The following is a 20,921-nucleotide window of genomic DNA, read 5'->3' on the forward strand; positions in this document are numbered from 1 at the left end:
GTTTTGAGATTAAAGTCATAATAAACTTTCACCTAAAAGTTGATACTTTTCAAATAAAAGTGGAACGTTCTGAGTTTAAAGTCAAATTCTACATTTATCTTCTATCAGATGTGACCCAAATTGACGCAGGAAGCAGCTGAATGTGAGGCAGCTGTATGGTGTCATGTAAGAAAAGTGCTGAAGTATTTAACCGTAGATTGATCCGCTGGGACTGGCGGTAACGTATTAAAGCCCGGCTCCGTTCCCGATAAATGGGATTTTGATCGCGAACGAGCGCGGCAGGTGTGCGAGGAAGCCTGTGGCCAAGGTCTTGGCAGCAAGGTGGGACGCTGAGGTGAGTTTCACCTCCGGAAAATCCGCCCAACCTCCATACTCTCACTAAACAAACCCCAGGTGCCGCTCAGACAAACACGTCCACTTCATAACCCCGGATTAGTGTTCCTGCTACCAGCGTGGGTGCTGAACTGCAGCTGGGATCGTCCTCTGCCAGCTGGCCTCACCGAATCCCCTCCTGGTGAGAGATGTTTGCAGTGATCCCCACGTGAACATAGATGTTCCAGCTGCTTAGTGGAATGAAGCCAGGGATGCGGCTATTGTGAGATTTTATTTCATTGTTTGTTGGTACATGAAAACGGATTGTTTTTCAGTCCCTCTCGGTCCAGGTTGGCTTGAAGGCTTGTAAAGGAATCAGGAATACTGTCATCAAACTTTTGGCCGCATAAATCAGATCCGTGGACCTCAGAGTCGTTTACTTAGATGAAACAGGACTTGGGCTGGAACATCAAACATTATCAGTGATAAAAAGATAGTGGCCTTGATGCGAGGTGAGCTCATTGCTGCGATTTTTCCCGGTTCTCGCTTGCAGACAGTAAGGCCATCGTGGACGGGAACCTGAAGCTGATCCTGGGGCTGATATGGACGCTGATCCTACACTACTCCATCTCCATGCCCATGTGGGAGGACGAGGACGACGAGGACGCCAGGAAACTCACTCCCAAGCAGCGTCTTCTGGGCTGGATCCAGAACAAGGTCCCTCAGCTTCCCATCAATAACTTCCACCGGGACTGGCGGGACGGCAAAGCTCTGGGTGCTCTGGTGGACAACTGCGCCCCTGGTGAGCGAACAGCTCAGGCCCGTTACAGCTGGCTCTTCCTAAAGCTGAACATCTCTCAGCAGGTTCTTAGATGCATTCATCCATCTATTTTCTAGCCACTTCTTTTGGAGAGGGATACAGGGGGGTCCTGGAGGCTCTCCCAGGAAGCACAGGGCATAATGACAGGGCACACACACACACACACACACACACACACAGACGTGTAAGGTAAACATATCCTTATGGGGACCGCTCATTTATTTCAATGGGAAAAATGCAAATGCTAACTATGACAACCTTAACCGCTACCCAGCCCTAACCATAAGTAACCAAACAAAATACAAGAGTTTTTCATAGCAGTCACTGATTTTTATAAAATAGAATTTCCCCATAAGATAAAAAAACACGTATTCATCACGCTGTGGGGACATTTGGTCCCCACAAGGTAAGGTATACATAGACCACACACACACACACACACACACTATGGGCCATTTAACCTAAGTACTGCATGTCTGTGGCCTGTGGGAGGAAACCAGAGAACCCAGAGGAAAGCCACATAACATAGGCAGAGTGTGCAAACACTCCCCCCCCCCCCCAACATATACCCCCCCCGCCCACCCAGACAAACACAAGCACAGCGTGGGGTGGAATGCCAGTACCCTGCCCTGGAAGTGTGAGGCAACAGTACTACCCAGTGAACCACCATGCTGCTGACTAAGAGCAGCTTTTACCCAGTTAAAGGGACCCTCCGGCATACAGGCGTGGCACCATCAGATGCCCATCAGCAAAGCTAAGCCCTCGTTATATTAATTCAATATCCCCCTATGTAAGGACCGTAAATGGTTCCGGCCAAGGTCACGTGACTTGTGACTCCTTTGTCCCTCCCTTAATGTAAGACATACTCCTGCTTATTACAGCGCCATCAGATGGGACAAGCAGGCCTAATGTATAAATGCAGGGATCCACGAAGGGATGGCGGTGGGTTCATTCAGAAGGCCTCAGGGGTAGCTGGGGCCAGGCCTGGGGACATCCCAGACAGCTGGCCTGGATCAAGTAAAGCCCTCTTGGGCCCGAGTCATAACTCCAGTCCCAGGTTTATTCTTTTTTAGCCTCTTCCCATAGCACTCCAAATTAGGACAGGATTCCATGTGATTGGGAGGGGAACATTGAAGGGGGTGTGGGGGGCTTTCAGAGAGAGGTGTTTATTGGAGTCAGAAGGGAGTATCGTGTCTTGGGTGCCGTGCAGCTTCGTAAACAACATTCACAGGTTTCGAACATTAAATTCAAATCTGGTCTGAATTGCTTGTAAAAAATTTTTTCAGTGCACTAAACATTTTTTGTATCTAGATGAAGTTTGAATGGAACCCAGAGGAGCGAAAGGTGTTGCGGTGTGTGTGTGTGTCTGTGTGTCTGTGTGTGTGTGTCAGTGTGTGTGTGTCTGTCTGTCTGTGTGCGTGTCTGTGTGTCAGTGTGTGTGTGTCTGTCTGTCTGTGTGTGTGTGTGTGTGTGTGTGTCAGTGTGTGTGTGTGTGTGTGTCAGTGTGTGTGTGTCTGTCTGTGTGCGTGTCTGTGTGTCAGTGTGTGTGTCTGTGTGCGTGTGTGTGTCTGTCTGTGTGTGTGTGTCTGTCTGTGTGTGTGTCTGTGTGTGTGTGTGCGTGTGTGCGTGTGTGTGTCTGTGTGTCAGTGTGTGTGTGTCTGTGTGCGTGTGTGTGTGTGTGTGCGTGTGTGTGTCTGTCTGTGTGTGTGTCTGTGTGTGTGTGTGCGTGTGTGTGTCTGTGTGTCAGTGTGTGTGTGTCTGTGTGCGTGTGTGTGTGTGTGTGCGGAGGGCAATGCAGGTCCCCTCTCAGGAAGCCCCGCAGTGTGCTGGTCAGGCCAGAAGGTGTTGGGGTAAACAAACACATGCCCGGCGTCCAGCTCGCTCTCCAAGGTCATTATGGCATGGCTGCAAGGCTACACTGGAACCAATGGGAATGTTCAGGGAAGCAGGGGGGGGCTTTGCTTTGTTTACAAGACTAGAAGGTCTGATGCTAAACAGCCGCGGAATATCATGCCAGAGATATGACCGTACACGGCCGCGTCTCACTCCTGTTTTTTACATTTAATGGCACTCATAATAATACTGATGATAAACACACTGTGGGCTGTGGCTGAGCCAGCCTGCAGAAGACAGCCTCAGCCCTTAATTTTAACAGCACCCCATTCTGGTTAAGATGGATTCCATTTCAAATGGAGACAGGGATGTATACATGGGCGGAGCAACAGGGCCTCTGGCCCTCGCTGAAAGCTTATTGGCCAACAGAGAACCCCCTCCCCTATCATTTATTGATTCAAAACATATCATTGGCTAATGATTAAGCTGGAGTCTCTGTGTGGTCATCCCCGAACAGAGATTTTAAAGCCCTGTTTTCTGTATCAAACAGGGAATTTTTCTCCTTTCATTACTGGTCGTATTTACATATTTGTGAGTTTGAATAGATACCCTGCAGTGCACTGGCGCCCTATCTGGGGTGTCTCCTGCTTTGTGACTTGGGCTTCTGGGAAAGCTGCTGAGCGTTTCTGCAAGCCATCATCACAGATGTTGGGAGCAGCATGACCGAGTTGAGCAGCCCTGTCCGCTTTACAAGCTTTCGCTCTCTAGCAGTGTGTAATGGAAAGTATAGGGGGGAGTGAATAAAACTGGGAAAGTGTAAAAACATTTCTCTCGCCAGCTACGTTATTGCGCGTGTGTTGGCCGCATGGCTGGAAGGGGCCAAACAGCAGCTCGTACGCAGCGCCTGACGTGCAGGTGAAGGCCGAAGGACCTCTGACATCCGCTCTGTGTGTCGTAAAGGAAAAGGGACTCACAGGAAACCCCCGGAAAGTCGCCCACGTCTGCAGGACAGAAGCACCCGCTGTTTTCCGGCCCCTTGACAGAGTGTTTTTCAGACAAAGTGGAGTTTTAGGGTGTCACTGTGCGAGTATCAGATCCTGGTCAGGTGCCATTAAACAGCTCCAAAAACAGACACATTTTGGTGGCTTGTAAGGAGGAACGCAAATCTCACCACCCAAACCAGTTAGGTATGATTTCATTTACGTTAACCAGGGTCGCCGACTCTCATGCATCTGGCGTGACACTCACGCTTTCTGGCTCTCAATCTCATGCAAGAAATCTTACAGCAAAACTATATTATTCCTTTATAAACCTAAAATTAGCTACATCAAAAGTGTCGGGCTAGTTTTCGAATCCTACAAACTATTTACAAGGTAATTAGACTGTTGCATACATGTAAACGAGTGTGCAGACTGAAAATCTCACGCCAGCCAAGTAAGCAAAGAAGGCAGCCCTGCTTTACTGGAATTTGTGCAGTTCCCATGCTGCACCATTCCTGAGTCCCCCATTAGCATATATGTGATAGGCTTTGGGGACCCGCCTCTTGGAAAGTCTCTGCACGGTCCTATGAAGGTGCTCAGCAACAGAAGAGGTCCTGCACATCTGCATACACGTTTCATATCAGCACTATGGTTTTCAGTAGGTCTCTCATAACCCCCCCCAACCCCGGTCACAGTCGCGCTTTTCTCACTGAGGGAAATACGACTTCCTATGTTCAAACTCACCGCCCCACGGTTTTGACTGATGTTCTGCACAGACACTCCGTGTTGCCGGGACACTAAATCACGCATGTGGCTCCGAAATGACAGGCCCCCGCTGGAATCCCCATGAGTGAGGAGCGAAGTTGGTGACTCCGACCGCGCGCGTGCCAACGCTAAACGTTATGAAACGGCCTCCAGCCATTCTTCATTTCGATTAGTTTTTAGATTGAGTATCATGTCATCTTCTCGGACTGTTCCCGCGTGTGCAGATAGTCTGCAGCTCTGCTTATGAATTAGATGACGTCTGTCTTAGGAGTACTGTGCCACCAAAACTCGTACAATTTAAGGTCTTGGGCCAGTGTAGGATTCATTGATAAGACTTTATTGATTCCTCTGGGGGAAATTTCCTGTGTTCAGATTCGTTTTAAACCTTCTCCTTGAAGGTACTGTATCAGTTCCCAGTAATGGTTTTTCTACATTCCTGTGTTTTATCCAGTAAAATCCCCTAACTCAATCTACCACACATCATGCGGTGCTATTCCAATAAAGCGGCATTCTGTGATCTTCTCGGAGGCTGAAGGAAGGATTTGGGGTACAGAAAAGCACTGATACTGAGGACATTTAATGGCCTGTATGTTTATTGCAAGGGCAAAGCCTTCTGAGTAATGTGACATTGTCCAATAGCCTGTTAGTCAAAGTCATGTTGAGGTTTTGGTTGATGTTGTGGTCATGTGATTTTAGTCAGGTTCTCTCATGCCATCATCCCTTTGTCCTCCAGGCCTCTGCCCAGACTGGGAGACTTGGGACCCCAACCAGCCTGTGGAGAATGCCCGGGAGGCCATGCAGCAGGCTGACGATTGGCTGGGGGTGCCACAGGTAAGCTAATCCGAATGTAGCCACCTTCCATTAGACACCTGGCTGGTGCCTAAAACTCTGGAATCATCTTAGCATTTGCTACACCTTTAAACTCATGCTGGAGTATTAGCATGTATTACACCTGTAGTTATACTCGTGCTGGGATATTAGCATGTGTTACACCTATAGTTATACTCGTGCTGGGGTATTAGCATGTGTTACACCTATAGTTATACTCATGCTGGGGTATTAGCATGTGTTACACCTATAGTTATACTCGTGCTGGGGTATTAGCATGTGTTACACCTATAGTTATACTCGTGCTGGGGTATTAGCATGTGTTACATCTATATTTATACTCGAGCTGGGGTATTAGCATGTGTTACACCTATAGTTATACTCGTGCTGGGGTATTAGCATGTGTTTCACCTATAGTTATACTCGAGCTGGGGTATTAGCATGTGTTACATCTATAGTTATACTCGAGCTGGGGTATTAGCCTGTGTTACACCTATAGTTATACTCGAGCTGGGGTATTAGCATGTGTTACACCTATAGGTATACTCGAGCTGGGGTATTAGCATGTGTTACACCTATAGGTATACTCGAGCTGGGGTATTAGCATGTGTTACACCTATAGTTATACTCGTGCTGGGGTATTAGCATGTATTACACCTATAGTTATACTCGTGCTGGGGTATTACTGTAGCATGTGTTTCACCTATAGTTATACTCGAGCTGGGGTATTAGCATGTGTTACACCTATAGTTATACTTGAGCTGGGGTATTAGCATGTGTTACACCTATAGTTATACTCGAGCTGGGGTATTAGTGGAGGGTATTGGCATGCTAGCACAGTTGCTAAATGCATTCTTTAGGGGTTTGCGACTTAGAGTGACTTAATTGTTAACTGGATAAATAATTGATTAACTGGGCATGTTCCAAGTCAAACACAGGCAAAACTCAAAAATTTCTCTTCCACAATCTGTCAAGTCAACAGCAGCCTTAGGCAGCCCTGAGAGTGATTCAGATTCAGATAGACGGAGGTATTTCTGGATGAATTTCCCTCAGGGTTGGTGTCTGTTGACAAGACATTGGAAAGGCAAGTGGGAGGTCGTGAAATGTTGAGGGGGTGTGCGGCCCCTTTCCTTTCAGGCCCCTGACTGAAGGCCTTATTAGAAGTGTCCCTCCTGATTGAGTTTTACCCCCCCAGTCACTGCGAAGGGGGTGTGGAGAATGGCAGGTCTGGCCTATTTCGGTCCTGGCCTGTTATCCTTACTCTTAGGCAGTTAAATATAACTAGAGAGGTGTGTGGACAGTGGTTCCATGTGGACTCAGTTTGGCTGGGGACACAGCGTGGTAATATGGTAATACTTGTGGTATATTGTTTAACCATGATGATCGTGCGGGACACGCCTCATAGCATTCCCTTCCATACCACGCAATGAGTCATTCTACCGTGTTCTTGCCATGTTGTTATTGGACGTCGTATTGTAGGCTGATCTTGGGCGATGTGTAGGACTACAAGCTCATATGCTTCTTGGGATTAGTTCAAACCTTTAACTTAGTGGGCGTGGTTCAGGCAGGATCTGCATCATTCCCTCGATATTCTGAGGCTTCTAAGGGTCATCCAGGTGGGTGAAAGCTGCAGGAAGAGCCCTGCTCTCTGCTCTCCTTCCTGTTTCCAGCCTGTCTTCTTCACTGGCATGGGTGAACCCAACCTGACATCCATTACGCACAGGGAGTATTTCTCAGGGCTGGTTTTTCCCTTCTAGACTGTGCCACCAAAAAATCAGTCCCTCGTGGAGCCTCCTCTTTTTCCGTTCCTCATTTCCCTGTCAGTGACGGACAGCATGTTATATAAATTCATCACAATGGATTTGTGTTTATTTAATTTCCTTTGACCTTTGTGGATTTGTGGGGAATTCTCCCATATTTTCATTCTGACCAGCTTTAATGGGACTCAGATCCTGCTAATGTGAAGCATTTTCTTTTAACGTTCTACCATATGGTATTTCTGCTCCTACAGCCATTTATACTTGGTAGAAAAGGCATTTGTCAGCTTGCTGAAGTTCTCTTTTGCCTCTGTCTTCCTGTGGTGGTTGATGTGGGGTCTCGTGTCCTTTCCTCTCCCTTCTGTAGGTCATCGCACCAGAAGAGATAGTGGATCCAAATGTGGACGAGCATTCGGTCATGACCTATCTGTCCCAGTTCCCCAAAGCCAAGCTTAAACCCGGGGCCCCTTTGCGTGCCAAGCAACTGTATCCCAAGAAGGCCAAGGCCTATGGACCAGGTGAGCAGATGGTTCCAGCAAACATCCTGTCAATCAGGGAAGATGTTGGACTTATTGCTGAGTCATGGCTCGCGCCCCTTTGTTCACAGGTATCGAGCCACGTGGCAATGTGGTGATGAAGCCAGCTGAATTTATCGTGGAGACTGTTGAGGCTGGGCTGGGAGAGGTCATTGTGTACGTGGAGGACCCTGAAGGACACACGGAAGAGGTGGGCGGTAGAACCTTAGGCTGAAGGGCAGACATAATACTGTAGTATAACCTTGTGTATAATCTTTTGTTTATATATTTCCAGGCCAGAGTTATCCCTAACAATGACAAGAAGAGGACCTACTCTGTCGCCTATGTTCCCAAAGTGGAGGGTCTTCACAAGGTACAAGATTAAACTCCTCAGAATAGTTTCCTACATGTACTACCCTTGGGCTGAGACATGGCGCCGATCTATAATATGTTTCTGGGCTTTTCTCCAGGTGAAGGTGCTCTTTGCAGGGCAAGACATTGACAGAAGCCCCTTTATGGTTCACGTGTCCAAAGCTTTGGGCGACTCCAACAAGGTGTCGGTTCGCGGGTCGGGCCTCGACCCTGTAGGGAACGTCGCCAACAAGCCGACCTACTTCGACATCTATACCGCAGGTAGGTCCCTGGGGAAACGTCCCAACTGGTGCGATTATGACCCAAGCTGATTGCTTTTCGCGCTGGAGACTGAGACAGCAGGAGACCAACTTGTGGCGTGAACTCCAGGGGCTGGGGCCGGAGATGTCGGCGTGGTCATCGTGGACTCGCAGGGCCGGAGGGACACAGTAGAGATCGTCCTGGAAAACAAAGGCGACAGCATCTTCCGCTGCACCTACCGGCCCATGCTGGAAGGTCCACATACCATCTACGTCACATTCGCAGGCCAGCAGATTCCCAAAAGCCCCTTTACTGTCCACATCTCAGAAGGTGAGTCATCATGTCTGCCGCCTACTGATCACGGCTGAAGCGGTGCTGTGGGTACCGATTGATTAATTAAATAATCAGCGTTTCCGACACATACATTAGCTACTTCCCCCTTCCCTAATCTAACGAATGGGTGTCACAGGGGGTCTGCTAACTGAGAAGATTTTTCTGGTTTAGTCTCGTGTGAAGATAATTAGGCCTTGGAAATGGAAAGTAGCCCCCTAGCCCCCTTTTCTTTTTTTGATTAGACGGTGCATCACTTTGATTAATGTACCGATTGGAAGAACTGATGTTAGAGGTGATTCGTTCCATGATTTGAAATCAAGGAGCCGTGTTCCTCCTAAGCCTGGCTGACTTAAATTTACAGGAGGTACTCAAGCAGTAGTACGAGAAATATAATTTAATTATAGCCATGCCGAAAGACATTTAATAGGATGTCATGGAATGGCTTTGGTACAACTTGAATCTGTTTTTTAGGGGTATATGTTAGTAAAGTAACGCTGAAACAGAGGACGGCATTAAGTTTGTGCACATGTAAGAGTGTAGGCTTCTTGTGGATGCTGGTCGTCCATCTTTGGCAGGGCCTGGGTTTCCGCTGTGGTCCAGGTTTGGTCTGGTTGGGGCTGGCTGAGCACGGCACCCCCTGTTGGCCAACGCCTGTGTGAAGCTCTGAATGCTCTTCTCGCCTTGTCTGTCATTCTAGCTCCATACAGCGCCCTGCCCTCCGGCTCCCCGGTTCAGATAGTCCCCCAGTCAATTCGCACACCGCCCACAGACAAGGCCAAGAAAATGCCTCCCCCAACACCGCCCAAACCCAGGCGACCAAGTTAGTACAGGCCGCTGGGAATGCGGCTTGTGCTTGCCCCGAACCCCTCCGCCCCCTGCCCTTGCACCTTGACGCCAGCCATGCCTGTGGCCCCGGTGCTGACCCCCCCCCCCCAGCTTGTTGGCATGCACTGCTGCTTTGCCTCACTGTCGCCCTCCTCTGGTGAGGGCCCAGTGTACAGGGACCCACACAGGATCATGTGCTGTGTGAGTGGACGGTCACTCGATCAGTCTCTCCACGTGTGGGGACACGTCCGTGTCCCATTCAGCAATATGTGTCCAAGAGAAACACAAATTATAAATTAAGGGAACATAGCAGTGTCCCATTCTGCAGAATGTCTCCAAGAGAAATTATCAAGCAAATTATAAAGCAGTGTAAAAACTTTTGGTCTCTGTGTTGCACATGTCAACTAGTTATGCATGCAGTATGGACCCAGTTGTACTGCAGGTAGTGTAATTAATTATGATAATTAAAGATAGACATAAGAAATTAATTATCCAACAGGCACATAAGGCAATAGAATGCATGAAAGTCCATTTGAAGGCTGCATTAATTAATGCTTTAAATTTTTTTTTATGAATGATTAATGTTAAGAAAAATAGTCGAAGTAGCTTAATTGGAATAATTTGGTTCAATCAGAAGTAATAATTAATTGCGAAGATTGACAGGAGAGGGCTGATGTGTTTCCGGAGAGCAAGTGTCTTGGTGACCGTCCAGGTATGTGCATAGTACTCGCCGAGTTCGATGCACATGGGCTTCATCATCTATGTCATCATCATCATCATCATCTTCATCCTCAAAGGGAGATGTTCATCTTGGCTCAAAGCAGAGGCTGTGTGTTCAGTGTGTCTGTATATTGTCTTGTCGACTTTTCGTCTGTTTTTAACCAAGTCATTGGAGAGTATGGCTTTGTTAGACAATTGTAACACGTGCATATAACCCATTAACAAACTACTCTTTTTCCGTGTGTTAAGTTAGTTCATTCAGTCACTTTTATTTAAAATGGGGAAAAATAAGTCTTTAAATAAGGTTTTCAAATCTGATGTGGCTAAGCCACAGTTGTCATCTGTGTTATTTTATTAAAGCTAGTTAGTAAACTGCTGTTAATTACTTGTAAATGCCAAACTCCACTAGAATTCCTTCTCTCTAAATCCCATAAAAATATGCAGTCAAAAGTCTAACATTTATTATTTTGTTGCTCGTTGTCATGGATTCCTTCGTAAGTAGTATTGATGTTATTTAAACGACTTGAAAATGATCTTTTACTGACGCAGAGTCTTTTGATCATTTAATCACAGAGTCAGTGTGAGCTCAGTCGGGAGATCGCTGTGTTCTTCTGTGTTCTGTCCGCGTCTGGCTCGCGGGGGAAGGTGGCGCTTCTCCTGCCATGTGCTGCAGCTGCTTCTGTCCAGCGGCCGTTGGGAATGTGGCGTAACGTCCATCTCACTAACCCCGACCAGATGCGCCTGTCCTCAGGCGCTTTCCTCTAAAAGCCCGTCGTCCGCATGTCCGACGGCCCTCAACTGCCTCTCCTACTTCCAACAGCCAGCAACCCAAACGCGTGCCGGGCCATGGGACGAGGGCTCCAGCCAAAGGGCGTCCGGGTGAAGGAGTTCGCCGACTTCAGGGTGTTCACCAAGGGAGCCGGCACTGGAGACATCAGGGTCCTTGTCAGGGGACCAAGTGAGTCAGGCCTCATTGTCTCCACTGGAGCTCGTGATGGACGTTCGTGGTTCATCAACCGAGAGACACGCTGCAGTACATTACTGTGCAGAAGTCTTAGGCAGCCAAAGAAAAAGGTTAAGGCTGTTCATCTGGGTAGTAAATGTATGTTTGCTTGGAAAAAAACACAATTTAACATTAGAAGGTATGCAAATTATCAGTAACACGATAAAAACTAACAGGAATGTCTCCTGTTCTCCAAAAAGTCACTGAAGAGCACCTCAGTCATTCCATGGATTCGTTAAATTTTACCACCAGCTCACTTAATTAACTGACTTAATTAGTTAAATAATTCAATGCGGTATTGATTAGCCAAAAAAGGAAGGCAGTGGTCCAGTCAAAAATAAATTGGTCTTTTGGATGTTCTAGCAAATACTATGGTGATTTTACGAGAGGCTTTGAAATGACTAAGCTGACACACTCTGACAGACATAATACAGTAGTTTCATGGTGACATGACGATCATTTCAACAGCATTTTCAGTGACTGCCTCAGACTTTTCCTCAGCACTTCATATCTATCAGCCATTTGACAGAATGCACAGGGTGTGTTTGAACCATTCAGCCCTAACATTCTAAACGTCTGGCCCCCCTAAGGAGGAGCCGAGGAACCCGTCAAGGTGCAGGAGGTCGGAGATGGCGTATTCGAGTGCGAATACTACCCGGTCATGCCAGGAAAGTATACTGTCACCATCACCTGGGGAGGACACACAATCCCACGCAGGTGAGGACACAGGGGGGGTCAACCCACCCCTCTCTACGCACACACACACACACACACACACACACACATAGCAGCTGAAGAGGAATGTGGGAGGTGCCGCCTGGACATTTCAAGGAGCCCGATTGGAATGGGCACACAGCGACTTTCCAAATACCAAAGAGGTTACTGTGACCGGAGCCGCTCAATGTCCACATTCCCCAGGGTGTAACCGGGGAACACCAGAAACATGATAAACAGCTATAGAATTTCACACCAGACAATGAAATACAGTTCCGAGTTAGCATAATCGGCCTATAAGGGTGGCTTAGAGTGCATATTATATGACATGTATTATATTACATTTCTGTTGTATTACATCACATTTATGTTGCATCATAAACCATAAAATGACAAATAGGGTGTTAATCATAACCAGCATCTTGCAAAATTCCACGGTCAGTGTGGCTACAGTAATACAAACATGGATTGTTCACTGTGGGGAATATCCTGTGGAATAACAGCTCTCATGACTAGCTTGTTACGACACATGGATGTTTGTGTTTTGAAGCCCGTTTGAGGTTCTGATCAGTGAGGAGGCGGGGCAACAGAAAGTCCGAGCCTGGGGTCCTGGCCTGGAGACGGGAATGGTGGGAAAATCAGCTGACTTTGTGGTGGAAGCCATCGGAACAGAAGTGGGAACTCTGGGTATGTCACACGTTAAAAGAACAGAGCGATGGATTTGGCTGCTGAGGGAATTATGAGACACTTGATTCATTGTGAATTCATACTGAAAGAATGATGTTATTTAGCACACTTGGACACGCTTATGGTGTTTGTGGTTGTCATTGAGGTTAGAATCTTCTGAGGTTTTACCTTCGTGCTTTGATATATCACACTAGTGGTTTCCTTGGGCGTTGGGCAAACTGCCTCCTTGTAACATTACAGATCACGCTTCGCAAAACACAACAGTTTAGTACACAACAGTGATGACAATTGAGCGGTTCACCCACGCAGCACAAGGAAAACAGTCCTTCTTCTGTGACGGATGTTCCGCACCCCTCTGAAGTGCGTTCTGTGGGGCGTGACGCCTGTTATTTCTCCTACGTAGATTCTTTTCCTGTGCTGCTTGCCTCACCCCTTCCCAGGATGCATGCATGTTAGGTTTCGTTGTTTGAACTTGAGAGAAAGCAGCGTTTCCCCCATCAGTTTAGCAGTCCGCTCTGCCTCCTCTTTGTACTGTGGTCTGTGTTTGTAAATGAACAAAAAGTCGTGACCTCTGCTACGTGTGTAGACCAGGCTCCAGTAGACTGCAAACACAATGAGGTCATTGATCCAAAGATCCAAAATTCCAGAATTCCTCTGATTTCCTGTAAAACCCATGAAATGCGTGAAAAAGACCTGCAACTGGTCCACATAGTGTTAGCTCGTGTGCCTCTTGGTTGTTAAGCTACTTCATGTTGGATTCCTTCTGTTTTAGAAAAACAACTTTTTTGAGATTGGGAATTTATATGTGAGGCAGAGGATGAGGCAGAGCCAAGGGCACCCAGCTCTCTTTCTCTACAGGCTTTTCCATTGAGGGACCATCCCAAGCCAAGATCGAGTGTGACGACAAGGGCGACGGCTCCTGCGATGTGTCCTATTGGCCGACAGAACCGGGCGACTACGCCGTGCACGTTATCTGCGATGACGAAGACATCAAAGACAGTCCCTTCATGGCTCATATCCTACCTGCTGCCAACAACGTCTTCCCAGAGAAGGCAGGTCACCCCCTCTGATGTTTATGACCGTTAAAATTTAAATAAATATATATATAAGTCTATTTCTCAACTGATTTTCCAACATGACTCTGGATAAGAGCACCAGCTGTGTAAATATCTGAGTCGAATTAAATGCAGCCCTCTGCTTCCAATTATTCCCTTGGCCGGCAGTGATCACCATGAGAATCTCATGGTGTTGTGCCTTTTGTTGCAGGTAAAAGCATATGGTCCAGGCCTGGAGCCCACGGGCTGCATCGTGAACAAGTCTGCCGAGTTCACCATCGACGCCCGTCGCGCTGGGAAAGGGCAGCTGAAAATCTACGCCCAGGTACGTCTTCAGAGACTGCATGGCGCCACGAGCAGCCGCAGCGTCGGCTGACGTGCCGAGGAGTGCTCAACCTCTCCAGCTGACATTCTGACTTGTTCACCACTGTTTAAGGTGTTATGTTGAAATTGTGCGTGGCTCGGATTATGGTTTCGGTTACAAAAACATAATCCTTGACACGGCTGACATAATTCCTGGCTTCTCCGTCAGCCTGGTGGATGATGTTGTGTATATATATTTTTTTCAGGATGCAGAAGGCTTCCCTATTGACATTCAGATCATGGATAATGGGGACAGCACGTTCTTTTGTGTCTACATCCCAACCAAGCCACTCAAGCACACCATCATCATCACATGGGGAGAGGTCAACGTTCCCAACAGCCCTTTCAGGGTGAGAGACCACAAACCTTTCTGATCCTCCCGGAAATCAAGGTCTAGATAACACAGGGCACAGATACTTAGTAATAACTCAGTTACTACTGAAGTACAAATCATGAACAAATCATGAACAATTATAATAGCTACTTGACAAAATCTGTTACGATCCATTCATCATGAGATCAGTATTCCTTGTGTTAATCATTACTTGTTTCTTCAATAGTTCCTTCAGTAGTTAAACAGGGTGTACAGTATTAACAGGTATACTAACAGATATAGTAACTGCTTGGGATTAAAGATGCACCAGGATTCATTAACATGAGATCAGTATGTAACTAAGACTTAATTAATTAGGTTAATTAATACCTAAGTAATAGCATAATACTATATTATTTTTGCCTTGTCGAGTAAGGTGTTACTTTTGCTAATATTAGAAGGAATGTTAGTGATAGAAATTAGAGAAAAATTGGTCAGAGCAGAATATAAGAAATATCCTTAGCGGAACGTTTTATCAGGAGTAACGTCCGGGAGATTGACACTTTGGAGCCAGGATGGGCGGTGATTCCGGGGTCCATCCAGACTGGGCCTGGAGTTCATGTTCACTGCTTCATGAAATCTCACTCTGCCCTCATGGTGGACTGTGCTAATTATGTTCAGGTGACCATTGGAGAAGGTAGTCACCCAGAGAATGTGAAAGTATATGGACCAGGGGTGGAGAAGGCAGGGCTAAAAGCCAACGAGCCTACCTATTTCACCGTGGACTGCAGTGAAGCTGGACAGGGTAAGAATAATCTAAACTGTAAGTAGGATACTCCGGAATAATGTGCATATTAAGAAACTCATTAGGCCTTATGAATGCAGTATGATGATCATGTGACCCTAACACTAACTATAATGCTGTCACTCCATTGTCTCACTGTGGCAGGCGACGTCAGCATTGGGATCAAGTGTGCTCCTGGTGTTGTTGGACCAGCTGAGGCTGACATCGACTTCGACATCATCAAGAACGACAATGACACTTTCACTGTCAAATACACCCCTCCCGGCCCTGGTCGTTACACCATAATGGTCCTGTTTGCTGACCAGGTGGGTCTGGGTGGAGCTTCTTTGGCTGTCTGTTATGGTCACATGACAAGCACCGTAAACCGAGATATGTTCTTCTCACTTGGATGCAGGAAATTCCCATCAGCCCCTTCCGCATCAAAGTGGATCCCTCCCACGATGCTGCTAAGGTGAGGGCAGAAGGCCCTGGACTGAACAAGACAGGTATGTCCTCACGGGATCAAGGCGACGCGACTTCACGTGTTTCCAGGGGTCCCCTGCTGTCGAACCTGAAGAAGAAGCCCAGGGTCATTCATCGGCGATGGTGGCCAATAAACACGACTGCGGTAAACGAATTCCTGACGGCTTCTGCACGTTACAGGTGTGGAGGTGGGCAAGCCGACGCATTTCACGGTGTACACTAAAGGCGCTGGCAAAGCCAAGCTCGACGTCCACTTTACCGGCGCTGCCAAGGGAGACGCCGTGCGGGACTTTGAGATCATTGACAACCATGACTACTCCTACACTGTGAGGTACACAGCTGTGCAGCAGGTAAGACCGACACACTTGGCCCATCCATGGTATCGTACCATGTGCTTACCTGCTAGTGAATAACCAATAGCTTCTCTAGGTACAGATTGTCTACTTTGTGCAGTGTGAACAATAACATTTAGAGGTTTAATACTGAATTATAATGGCTATTACATAATACTTTTTAGTTCCTCTTTGGGCAGGTACAGTACCTTTGGTACTTTCTTGAAGTACCGTAAGTACTATACTTGGTGCTGTGGAAAAGTGGCTTTTGTCTTGCTGATCCTGAATGAGTAACTGTGTCCCCCACCTCAGGGAAATATGACCATCGCTGTCTCACACGGAGGTGATCCCATTCCCAAGAGCCCGTTCAGCATCACTGTCGCCCCTCCTTTGGATCTCAACAAGGTCAAAGTTCAAGGCCTCAGCAACAGTAAGCATTGCAAGCAAAACCCAACAGTGGCCAACCACTAGTGAAGCTTTATAATAAGCAGTATTATTACCATAATGTTTAAAAGCAGGATGAGGCACACTAGGGGGAGAATTACCTAGGAACTGCCTCTTTGTGTCTTCAGAAGTGGATGTTGGCAAGGACCAGGAGTTTGCAGTCAACACAAGGGGCGCTGGAGGGCAGGGAAAAGTAGATGTGAAGATCACATCCCCCTCACGACGGCCAATCCCGTGCAAGGTGGAATCAGGCACGGCCAATGACATTCACTCTGTGAAGTACATCCCTCCTGAGGAGGGTCCCTACAAGGTTGACATCAGCTATGATGGAAATCCATTACCCGGCAGTCCCTTTGCTGTGGAAGGGGTCATGCCCCCTGACCCATCAAAGGTAAACAAAACCTCTTGTTTTTCATTTCAGTTCTTAGAATCTATAAGATCTAATTGTTAAAATGACAGTTATTAATAAGTCAATCGCATAGATAACATTTCCTGTCTTACAGGTACGTGCATATGGCCCAGGATTGAAAGGAGGCATTGTGGGTAAACCAGCCCCATTTGCTATTGACACAAAGGGGGCAGGCACAGGTGGGCTGGGCCTAACAGTGGAGGGGCCTTGCGAGGCGAAGATCGAGTGCCAGGACAATGGCGATGGCTCCTGCTCCGTGTCCTACCTGCCCACCGAACCCGGCGAATACTCCATCAACATCCTCTTTGCCGAGGCCCACATTCCTGGCTCTCCATTCAAAGCGCTGGTCCAGCCGGTCTTCGACCCCAGCAAGGTGACGGCCAGCGGGCCGGGCCTGGAGCGGGGCAAGGTCAACGAGGCGGGCTCCTTCACTGTGGACTGCTCCAAGGCTGGAGAAGCTGAGCTCACCATTGAGATAATATCAGACTCTGGGTCCAAGGCCGAGGTACACATTCAGAAGAACAGTGAAGGCACATACTCCATCACCTACATCCCTTCCTTCCATGGGATGTACACCATCACAATCAAATATGGAGGACACGCTGTGCCCAATTTCCCTGCCCGACTCCAGGTGGATCCTGCCATCGACACCAGTGGAGTGAAGGTCTATGGACCAGGCATTGAACCCAGAGGTAGGAGGACTTCTTCTGGACTCTCCACAGAACTTTGTTCATATGTTGAACGTTTTTCATGTGCCCATCTAGTGAGCAGAAATTAGGAGCAGATCAGTCTCAGGTCAGCAGTAATCCCGTCACCTGAAGCCATTTGTGCCCACTGCGCTGAAAAAACAAGCAATGATCTGCAGCAGCTTGGCCACAAATGGCCACACTGTGCTCTGTTTGCTGTGAACGGGAGCCAATCTGATTTCAGACCTTTCACATGTCGAGCCAATCAGATTACAGTCAGCAGCTGTTACATGTTTTCACGTTTTCCACCAAAGGATCCCCCCGCAGAATCATGACTCTGACTTGCCTTTGGCTGATGGATTGCTAGTGGATGGGCATTTGTTCAATCCGCATTAGTCTTTCTTTCTGTCAGAACAGACCTTTATAATTGGATGGTGACGTCAATAGTTTAGCAAAAGATTGGTCTGTATATTATATGTAAGCTAACAGTTCATATTTAAAAAATGAGTATGACCAGGCCAAGGCTGTTCAATCATGCATATCTGGGTCACAGTGCGCTGCAGGATCCTGTAATGTTCCCATATAGTTATTACTTTTTGACTTTGATCTTAGAAAATTGCTGCTTCGATCAAAAAGACCTTGTGAAAGGAGAACGAAGAGGTGGCTGAACGTGAACGAAGTTAGCTAGCCTTCGTGTGCTGTAGGCTCAGAAACGTGCCCGCGAATCCCCACATTCGCGCCGTTGCCTTTTGACTTTTCGCACGTCTGGCTGACTTGAGAAATAGTGTTCCTATCAACACAGCACGATAATACAAGGTCTTACGTTCGTAGCTCTGCTTCCGTTTAATTTATTGCCAGGAGATGAATTTCCACGGTGAGACTTACTAAACTGAAGCAGCTTTTTGCCTTGGAGATACTCGCGCCAGTAAATTGAGGCTCAACGAGGCTAAAATTCTGCACTCGCTACCGAGTAAAGAATGAGGTCCGTACCAGTAAAGCTGACCCAGTGCCTCCCTGTTTGTCTGATGTCCACTTGCCTCTTGCTGTCAGCAACCTGATTTATAGTTCACCACCTCTGGGGGGTCCCATTAAATAACGACTTCCCATGAACCTTTCTCTTGCCAATTTGTCACTGTACTGTGGGAGATACTCTTCCCTGGGGAGCACTGTAATTCATCACCCGTCGCTCTGTTCGCAGGGGTGCTCCGGGAGGTCACCACGCACTTCACCGTCGATGCTCGCGCCCACAGCAAGGTTGGGGGCGGGCATGTGAAAGGCCGGATCGTTAACCCGTCAGGAAACAACACCGATATTTACATTACCGACAAGGGAGATGGGACTTACAGGCTGGAGTACACAGCTTACGAAGACGGTAGGACATCAGAGAAGAGAGACATTCATTCATTTGTAACTATTGCTAAAAAACATTTTTTTCCATATGATTTTCATGAATACACTGTCAGAAAAAAAAGAGTACCAATTTGTACCTTTACTTGTACCCTCAAGGATCTGCCAACTGTACCCTATAGCTGTAGGTAAATGTCCCTTTTAGTCTAATTTAATGTACAGAAAGGGACTCTGAGGAACATCCCCAAGGTACAAACAACATTAAAGTACCCCTAATGGTACAAAAATGTTCCTCATAGTCTATTTCTGTACCTTAAAAGGTACAAGCACCTACAGCTATAAGGTACAAGTGGCAGACTCTGAGGGTACAGCTCCAGCGACAAGCAGAACAAATTGATGCTCTTTTTTTCTGACAGTGTATGATCCAGTAAAGTCTTTTGGGAGAACTTGGAAAACATATGGTCATTGCTGAAGTATTACTGTTTCTTGGTAAATCTGTTAATTGAAAAACAAACGCGTCTGTGGTTCCCCACCCCACTTCTGCTCTTGCTGTTAGCCTGGGCGAAAATGGCTCTGGGGCTTTACAGTTTTGATTGTAAAAAAAAAATCCGTTGTGTTGTTTTTCCAAAACTCCAGTTCATCCATAAAGAGACAAGCAGTGAAAAGCAGCTTGGCAAGTTTAGAGTTTCAGGGGGAGCCAGGGGGCATAAAAATAGGACTAGTTAACGACATGGGGGGGTTGTGTAAGGAGCTTTGGGGAGACTATAAATAAGTGGTGGGCCAGCATGGCCCCCTGCACTCGATACTGGCTGGAGACACTGGCAGAAATACTGAGAGTAATGCCTGAGCCTGGGGGTGGGGGCGGGGGGGGGCGGCTCATCAGCATCCATCTCCGTTGGAGGCGGTGAAGTGGTGAGATTGAGCCGGGAGAGTCACACAGGTGACACTGGTGCTGTTGCCATGTCTGCTGAGCCGAGAGCAGCTGTGCAGATTGTTCCTGCACTGTAATGAGCACCAGCACTGCTCCATGAAAAGCTGCATTGATCCAGACTGAGTCTGTGAATCGCTGGGGCCATTGGACCCGACGCTGTCACCCTCTCCTTAACTTTCTATTCTTTAGTAAAGAAGCAAAAATCCTCAGACTGGCTTATTCCCGAGGGGCTCTGCTATGGTCTATAACAAGCTTTTGCACCAGGTGACATATTCAAACCTGTTGATGATGTGATTGCTTCTGTAGGCATGCACCTGATTGAGATCCTGTATGATGACATTGCGGTTCCCAAGAGTCCCTTCAGGGTGATGGTCACTGAGGGCTGTGACCCAACACGCGTGCGGGCATACGGTCCCGGATTGGAAGAGGGACTGGTTAACAAGCCCAACCGATTTACCGTGGAAACAAGGTATTGGCAGGACATTCTCATTAAGAGGGGAACGCTGTCTGGAATTTTTATTTTGTTACTACGGAAGAAAGACTGAACTGAGATGGAATGTGTGCCACAGATTTGTGCTTTTCTGTAGTGACAAGCTCCCAATTTTATTCCTACAGAGGTGCAGGGACTGGAGGGCTGGGTTTGGCCGTTGAGGGACCATCTGAGGCCAAGATGTCCTGCAAGGACAACAAAGATGGCAGCTGCAGCGTGGAGTACATCCCGTTTACCCCCGGGGACTATGACGTCAATATCACTTTTGGAGGACATCCCATACCTGGTACCTTGTGATTGAAATGACAGGATATGACATCACATTTCCACTTCTGTGGTTAGTTTAAGTTAGGTTAAATTCGATTAGATTAGGTTGGGTCAGACTTTTCCAGGATTTCTCTATTCCTCCTGTCGTACATAATTTAGGCATATTACTATCTGACGTCTGTTCCTGTGACATTTTTAATGACATCATACATGCAGTTTTAATTTGATTCCATTTAGCAGAAGTCAAAATAATGCACAATTAGTCTGAGACAGTTTTCTGGAATGTGTGACAGATTAACGTCTGAATCAATTT

The 20,921-nt window shown here is 47.3% G+C and overlaps 1 protein-coding gene across 9 annotated transcripts in view; it reads left to right on the forward strand.

The window, feature by feature from the left end:
• The window catches only part of flncb (filamin C, gamma b (actin binding protein 280)), a 50,664-nt gene that overhangs the window by 12,644 nt on the left and 17,099 nt on the right, over positions 1 to 20,921 (forward strand). For 5 of the 9 annotated variants that reach the window (XM_023812789.2, XM_023812796.2, XM_023812790.2 and 2 more), the window contains exons 2-25: positions 866 to 1,114; positions 5,444 to 5,541; positions 7,663 to 7,813; positions 7,903 to 8,021; positions 8,106 to 8,183; positions 8,281 to 8,443; positions 8,552 to 8,752; positions 9,453 to 9,575; positions 11,121 to 11,258; positions 11,894 to 12,020; positions 12,568 to 12,704; positions 13,563 to 13,756; positions 13,971 to 14,084; positions 14,329 to 14,472; positions 15,117 to 15,240; positions 15,385 to 15,545; positions 15,635 to 15,725; positions 15,883 to 16,052; positions 16,347 to 16,464; positions 16,607 to 16,869; positions 16,982 to 17,579; positions 18,772 to 18,945; positions 20,158 to 20,320; positions 20,467 to 20,627. In XM_023812789.2, the coding sequence (XP_023668557.2) occupies positions 866 to 1,114; positions 5,444 to 5,541; positions 7,663 to 7,813; positions 7,903 to 8,021; positions 8,106 to 8,183; positions 8,281 to 8,443; positions 8,552 to 8,752; positions 9,453 to 9,575; positions 11,121 to 11,258; positions 11,894 to 12,020; positions 12,568 to 12,704; positions 13,563 to 13,756; positions 13,971 to 14,084; positions 14,329 to 14,472; positions 15,117 to 15,240; positions 15,385 to 15,545; positions 15,635 to 15,725; positions 15,883 to 16,052; positions 16,347 to 16,464; positions 16,607 to 16,869; positions 16,982 to 17,579; positions 18,772 to 18,945; positions 20,158 to 20,320; positions 20,467 to 20,627 (4,059 nt within the window). The remainder of the gene's footprint in view (positions 1 to 865; positions 1,115 to 5,443; positions 5,542 to 7,662; positions 7,814 to 7,902; positions 8,022 to 8,105; positions 8,184 to 8,280; positions 8,444 to 8,551; positions 8,753 to 9,452; positions 9,576 to 11,120; positions 11,259 to 11,893; positions 12,021 to 12,567; positions 12,705 to 13,562; positions 13,757 to 13,970; positions 14,085 to 14,328; positions 14,473 to 15,116; positions 15,241 to 15,384; positions 15,546 to 15,634; positions 15,726 to 15,882; positions 16,053 to 16,346; positions 16,465 to 16,606; positions 16,870 to 16,981; positions 17,580 to 18,771; positions 18,946 to 20,157; positions 20,321 to 20,466; positions 20,628 to 20,921) is intronic. The other 4 variants (XM_023812793.2, XM_023812798.2, XM_023812794.2 and 1 more) reach the window with 1 other exon arrangement.

This window comes from Paramormyrops kingsleyae, chromosome 3 (assembly GCF_048594095.1).
Source record: "Paramormyrops kingsleyae isolate MSU_618 chromosome 3, PKINGS_0.4, whole genome shotgun sequence".
Lineage (NCBI taxonomy): Eukaryota > Metazoa > Chordata > Actinopteri > Osteoglossiformes > Mormyridae > Paramormyrops > Paramormyrops kingsleyae.